We start from the raw sequence: 7,671 nt of genomic DNA on the forward strand, positions 1-7,671 counted from the left end.
AGACGATGATATTTCTTAATCTGCTGTACTTGAGGTTACTCCAAACCAAAGGTCTCCTCTGTGTCCTTGAGTTTAAATGTAAAATAAAAAGATAAAAGAAATATGGCATGTTTGTATGTCTTTTAAGTAATTCCAACATGATAATTAAGATAATTCATCACAATTGTTTTCTAGGTGAACGGCTATCCCAGCTGACAAATCTCTAACACATTACCTCATATGGGCGGTAATGGGAAACCACCCACCGCTCCACTCTGGCTCCATTACAGTGCACTGGAAACTCACTCATTCTTCTAATATCATTCTTTATCGGTCACCTAATGATGATTTATAGCCAATACAAGGGCGGCGAATGAATTGTGGTGGTGAGTGCATTTGTTCTGCTGAGAGAGGCCTGTGTTGTAGCCCTGAGGTGAGTGGAGTTCATTTTGAACAGCAGAGTAAAAAGGTTACAATGGAGAGGTGTACCATACAGTCAGTGAGAGCTGTGAGAAGCAGAAGCTGTAACGATCCTTCCCACTAACTCCAAATCTTAAAAGAAACAGCTATATATTTTTAATATGAGCTCTACAAATTGGTGGTTCTTCCACCTACCATCAGACATGAAACAGCTCTTCTTGCTGGCGGAGAAGCTGGAGGCTCTTTTAATTGGGTAGCACCGGCAGTGCTGTGATATACCAGGTGAGAACTGGTTCTGGTTGGTTTCAAGGTTAATACGGAAGCTGAAGTCCACCCTGATCTCTGATTAGATGGGAAATAGCTTCAGCACACCTCCCTCCTCGCCCTGTTGAACAGATTAAAAACACTGGACTCCAGAGTGGCTTTGACCACACTGACTGCAGACTAATTCATGAATGCACTGTTTTCATTGCTCTGCATAATTCAGTGTTGGAGGGCAAATTTTTTAAATTATTTTTTTCAGAGGATTTAACATCTATATATAGTTATTTATCAGATTCAATCCTTGGCGCCGTTAAAATGTGTTAAAACATATAGAGATAAACATTTCATTATATACTGCATTACCAACTGCCCATACAAACAGTTCATGCAGTGGCATACTGTATCATATCTGAGATACTTTATATGTGTCCATATGGTTGTTTCACAAACTAATGACAGTTTTTTTTAATGGGCTTATTTGCTTTCTTACCAAGCATTAGATGAGCAGATTGATACTAATCTCATATCTGTCGAATAAATATGATGACTCCAAACAAAGGAATCCTGCTGGTGACAACTTCAGAAAGTTCCTGCGCCCGGTTGAGAAATAGGCTGACACATAACTGGATTAAACAAATGAGATATAACATGTTAATTATTGAGCCTTAGAGGTGCAGGTAAGTGGATTTTGTTGTCATACAGAGCCGGGGAAGCTGTTTCCCCCTGTTTCCACTCTTTATGTGATGCTAAGCTAGCTGCTGCTGGCTGGAGCCTCATAAATAGTGTACAAATATGAGAATAATATGTTCTCATCTAAATCTAGGCAGGTGAAAGTGAATAAGTGTATTTCCCAAAACGCTAAACTATTGTGTGACTAAGTGTGTCTTTGCCATGAGACTGGTTTTTCAACATCTATTCTGGCTCATAATATGTTGCCTGCCAGAGCTCCAAAGTAATTGGTGTAATTAGTTCTGTGCAGAACTCTCTTGTGAATGATTTTTGCATATTATACATGTGAAATGTTATATATAAGAAGGGTATAATTCCATGTCATTAGCTGTTGATTTTCTTCCTGGCTGCCAGTCGGTGGTTATTGTTCAAGCAGTAAGTGGGTGGGCAGGGGAGGTGTTGGCTCTATCTTAGGCTGGTAATTTATGGCTCCAGCTGCTGTTCCCTCTCCCCAGGTGGACATCTTGATTCGTCAGCAGTGCATCTCATTAGGAGGAGAAAAACACATTTCTAAGAGGAACGCGTTCTGTGAGAGGACAGCGTACATCACTGATTGGACACCAGTCTCTCTCAGGGGGATAAATAGATACAAATCAAACATCTTGTTAAAATAAAAAAAAGAGCAATAAAAATCTCATGACAGCAGCTTTTATAATGTATGACCCAACAGTGACAGTTGGATTCATCAAAAAACAGGAAATGTAGTTGAGACAGCTCAGCTTAACTCAATTGATTTTATAAAGTCTGTTTACAGGAAAGATTTTAGTCTGTAATACCATCCTCACTGTCAACAGTCTGACTATATGAATAAGATCTGCATGCTACATTAAACTAGTTTCTCTGTCAACCCCAAAACACAGTGAAGCTACCGCAATGAACTTAGTTTTAAGATAGTTTCGACAGACATTCACTCTGGATCCAGCAGCATCTTCTTACTCAGTGTCAGTGAGTGTTGGCAGTAAGAGGGTGTTTAGCTCACCTCCCAGCACTTAACTGTTAGCGGTTGACTTAGGGAACATCAATAAATTACTGTTTAAATTACTATTTAAATGACACAAAATCTTCTTTTTTTAACAATACCTTCATGCTGACTGGCCCATAATAGTAGAAATTATGATCTTTGTTTCAACAGCACCTGTGTAATAGAACTGCATTTGTAGTAGAGGTGTGTCCGATGTGTCCAGTGTTGATATTGATTTCGAGTCATATTACATGGAAGCTATTGAGGCGGGGAAAAAATCAATACTTTTCCACAAAAAATATTTCTATAAAATAGAAGAAGCAGTAAAATCCAAAATAAAGAGGTGTGTCCTGTTTGTCCAGTGCAGTAATCATTTTTGGTATTGATTTGAAGTCAGTGGGTCTCATTACATGAAAGATATTGAAAAAAACTGCCATTACTTTCTATCACATCAATATTTATGTTAAAAAAAATCATAATGGAGAAGATTAAACAGTGTGTGTGCATATTCAGGCACACTGAAAAAATGAACCCCACAACAATCAAAATAAGTGTGAAACCAGTTTTTTATGCTTTTTTAAATTATAAATGTAATTAATATACAAGTTACTGTCAAGGTATAAAAAAAAACGGTATTGTTAAAATAGTATTTTAGTGATGGTCCCTGAGTCAACCCCCAGCAGTTAAGCCTGAGAGTGGGGAGGTGAGCTCACCGTCCTACTGCAAACACTGAGTGATGTAGGCAACTCGTAGATCTACGTCAAATACACAGTATCTGCAACTATGTGTTTTATAAATGTATTCAAAAGACTAAATTAGCATGTGCACATAAAGAATAAGGCAGAACTGCCATCAGGGGCCTTTCAAGGGGAACCAGACAGACAACACTTTATAGGAATATCAGAATTAAGAATACAGCGGATGCATTATAGCCGGCTGCTGATATCTATTTATTTATAAATATATTTTACGCTTTACAGAATACAGTAATGACTGTTTTATATGAATAAAAGAAGAAACTTATTAACAATGGGACCACTTGGTGACTGAGGGCCCTGGGACGGCTGGAATCAAAATGCTAACTAACTATTTTACACATTTTTAAACGACAGTGTTACAGGAGTGCAATGTTAAATCAGTGTTAAGTGTTCCATCTTACTTGCTTTGTCTCAAAGATAGCAAACACACAAAAAAACATCTTGCATTCTGCCAAAGTTGTCAATATTTTATTAATCTTAAGTTAAGGCAATCCATTACAAAGCATTTCACAAACCACAGTATGACGACAATATCATGTCCAACACCTGGTTTGGAAATTATTCAGCATGCAAGTCAGAGACCAAGAGAGGTATGTAAACAACCTGGGATAAAACAGGAGTAGTGGCAAGAAGAACCCATACAGTATGTGTCTCATAGGAACAGAATGGAAAGAAACCAGAGATTCAACATGCTAGAGGTGGCCGTTATCTCTAAATAACATTCGAAATAACCAATGAAGCACATGGCAGATGCCCTAATCAGGTGAAATGAAGGCAGACTACCAAACTTCCTGCCATTTTGGCACAAACATGCACATTGTCTAAAGAGGCCAAGTTCAACAACTGAACACATTTTGGCACTGAATATTCTTTATACGGGGCGTATGTACATAATTAGAGTTCAGCCTCAAAGAAAATTCAAAATGAAGGAAAAATCAAAGCCATTTCCACCGAGAGAGAAAATAAATAATTGTATTATTGGAAAGACATCTTTTAGACTGCAAAATATGTTTAATAATAATCTAATGTTTTACAATTGCATAAAGTGTCATTACTGTGCTCATTTAATATTTATTGATCAGGATTTTTTTTTTATTTCCCTGTGGAAGAATCAACCTCAGGGAAAAAAGGAGAAAAAGAGTATAGCTTGTTATAATCTTAGAAGAGCAGCCTACTTTAACTGATTTTGATTAGTATTGATTACATAAAATATGTTTGAAAAGTGCAAACATACAGACCCAACTCCACTTCACGCTTTAATTTCATCTCACAGACATTCGCTATCACACTCACAGTACATGAGCTGAATGCTGATGCGGACCTAACATACCTGCCAAATGACGTTCTTTTCCTTATTAATTATCTGTGAGTAATGATAACCTCGTGAAGCAGATTTTAAATAAGTTAAAGTAAAGTAAATATATAAGCTATTTGAGTTAGTAATTCATAATACTTCTATACTTCATAATAAATCTATTCAATGTGTAATATATGATATTATTTCCTTTTGGCTTGAATGGCTGTCTGTAGAGGTATTCTGTTATTTATGTGTGTTACGTAACTAAACTTAATGGCCTCATTTCATTTCTGATGAACAAGTGAATTTGGCAGCAGATTAAACGCTGCTTTGTCTTCTGTGGGAGAAATGTCATCACTAATGAAAAATTAAAATAAGAAAAGAAAAAGCCAAATATGGATCTGGGCCTGTGACAGAAGGAGTTCACTGCCTCTGGACTGAGTTTCTGCAGTATCACCAGACTCTATCTTCTCTCTGAGAGCACTAAAGCAGAACATTAAATGGCTAATGAAGACCGCAAAGCAATGTGAATCAACACAAAACAAAATATAACAACATTGAGAGATCAGAGCTTCACATTCTCCGAGAACAACACAACAAATCTTTGTAAACGTTAGTTCTCCAGTGTCATTCGATGAAACTCTTCAAGTTGAAAATAAGACTGAATAATCCACAAACACAACAGATCAAAGATAAACTCAGTTCTTAATGAAAACCCATGAATGTTTACTTTTTTCTTGAGGCAATGTAAATAGCCACAGTTGAATTGTAAACAAGTCTTGACTTTGAGTATTGTACAACAAGGCTCAGCGACACTGTCAACTTTCATTATTTCGAAGATCGTTAGTGAAGAGCTGTAAGTATAAAAAGTACTGAACACTGGTTGAGACAGCGTGTATCAGCCACTGCAGCTGGAATAGTCCTAATCTTGCAACAGTTTTATCGTCACTAACATTTTTTGTGTGTACATCTGAAACATGAGACCTGCTGCTGCTGGCAGAATAACACCTGGGTAAGTGAATTTGGATATGTTTCCATATAATAGGCACATTTGGATTGAGATATTGAGAGTGACTGAGAGATACTAATGGTGATGATGGCCATTATAAATAGATAAATTAGGATGTACACAACTGAGTCACAATGGCTGTAACTGGCTTGACAAAATGTGTACACTGTCACTAAAAAAAAACCGCAGTGAACAAATGTGAATATATAACTGGATTGAATTAATTTGAAAGAGTAAAACACAGTAAACAAAATGCATACACAAGACACTGAATGAATGGTATTGTAACAGTTTTTTGTTTTGTGCAATTAGTTGTTGTTTACTTTAGATAATTAAAAGAAAAATAATTCAACATCCAAATATCTCATATTCTTGTTGCTTATTTGTGGTTGTTCAGTTTTCATTCTGGGGAAACAAATCAATTTGGGGGGGGGGGGGCGGCAAAATGGGTATTAGTTGACATCAGTCTTTTAGATGTTTATTTGTAGGGTCCTTTAAAAGTACCGAGCAAAATCCCAGACAATAAACTGTAACCACAACAAATATAATGGAAAGAAACACAAACAGCGAGATGACAAATGACATATGGCAGCAGGACTTAAGCTGTACATTTTACTGCTCTGCATAATAACAAAGAAAGCAGGTGTGTGCTTTGAATTATTCTTCATTTGTCGTGTAAACATCTCTGTTTTTACGATAAATATAAGTTCATTTTAATATATCAGTATAGTAATTTTCTTATAAACATTCTTCCTTTTGTCATTTTGTTTAAAATGATGGTGGAAGACAATGTTAAAGCCATGCTTGAGGGGTCCTTCCCATTATTTTCATTGTGGTAGGTGTTGGTTCTTAATGGTTTTCAGCTTATTAACATTATAACCTTTGTGCTTTTTATTTGGACAGTAATTAGTGCATTCTGTTTATATAAATATTAGAAATAAGTACAAGACATGGTGCTGGAAAATCGGTATGGCAACAGCTCACAGCAGGTCCTCTACATAATAGCTTGCAATCAAAAATTATCCATCAGTGAAAATGGTTAATAAACTGCTTAATAAGTTTTATCACATGCTTTTATATTACAGTCCTTATCAAAGTAGAAATGGGGATTTTTTTTTTATTACACTGGTCACAAAATATAAGATGGAAAACTACAGGGGAAATATGATTTTAATCCCCACCCTTAAAACCCTGTCAAAGCAATAAATTATTTCTGCAATAAGTAAATAAATAAATAAATAAATTAGTATACACATGATTTCTTAGTTTAACACATATTGATTCCAAAAGGTATCACAAACATGATACACACTGGCACATTCTAATATATTTATGCCTTCAAACAGGCTCTCTCTACAGGTTTACTTGCTATCCATTACATCACCACTTTGACAGGTTTGACAGCAAACAACTAAAACCTTCCTTTTACACCGGACCGCTCTCAGCGCTCTCATCCTCAAACACTCCCTGATCCTCAGCAGGTTCCCCCAAAGCAGTCTTATTTCTCCAAAGCAAAATGGAGTCTATTCATTTAGACTAATATTTGCGAAAGGGCCTCGAATGCATTTCCATTTTCCCAAAGGACGGTTGTGGAGGTGGGTTCCTAACGATCCCGACCTGGCTCCACCCCAACGTGGAGCTGTGTGTGGGGCTCAGACGGGGTTGGTCTGGGGGTGGTCAGAGGTTGAGTAAACCGGTGGTACGGGGTTCGGTTTAATGGCTCTGCTCTTCATGTACGAGATCAGCTGGTCAGGGATCTCGGCCAGCACGTCTTTAGCCAGCCGCGCCATGCTCAGCACATGGTTGCCTGTGCGGTCCATGTAGTCTCTGAACGGGACAAACTGTTGTGACATGGGAAAGAAATCTATGACTTTATGAACAGAATGTATCACGTGTGCAACTAGTGGCCCCATTACACCCGACAATATGGAGAACTGGACCAAACATTTTACAGATGATTTTGCTATTAATACTTGACACAAGGGGTTTTAGATTATAGTTCACCACCAAACTGAATATAGTAGACATTTGAGGCTTACTGAAGGCTCCTTAATGTTGTATTCACTCTAAACTCTACCGGCATCAAAAACTTCTGAGAAAACACAAGCCGACTGAGTACAGTACTTGTGGTAGCCATCTTGGAACCGCAATAAAACCGATGGGTTGTTTTTGAGGAGGCATGTACAATAGGGATACGTGCACAGGCTCCGTAGCTACATCATGACGCCTTGAAGGTCTAGTGTGTAACATTTAG

The 7,671-nt window shown here is 37.3% G+C and overlaps 1 protein-coding gene across 3 annotated transcripts in view; it reads right to left on the reverse strand.

Moving 5' to 3' along the window:
• Positions 1-5,842: 5,842 nt before the first annotated feature.
• cpne5a (copine Va) overlaps positions 5,843-7,671 on the reverse strand; it is a 67,728-nt gene continuing 65,899 nt past the window's right edge. For all 3 annotated transcript variants that reach the window (XM_035655923.1, XM_035655925.1, XM_035655924.1), the window contains one exon: positions 5,843-7,258. In XM_035655923.1, coding sequence (XP_035511816.1) covers positions 7,070-7,258 — 189 coding nt within the window. In that variant the 3' untranslated portion in view covers positions 5,843-7,069. The remainder of the gene's footprint in view (positions 7,259-7,671) is intronic.

Source organism: Morone saxatilis, unplaced genomic scaffold (genome assembly GCF_004916995.1).
Source record: "Morone saxatilis isolate NCDOM2014 unplaced genomic scaffold, NCSU_SB_2.0 Contig15, whole genome shotgun sequence".
NCBI lineage: Eukaryota > Metazoa > Chordata > Actinopteri > Moronidae > Morone > Morone saxatilis.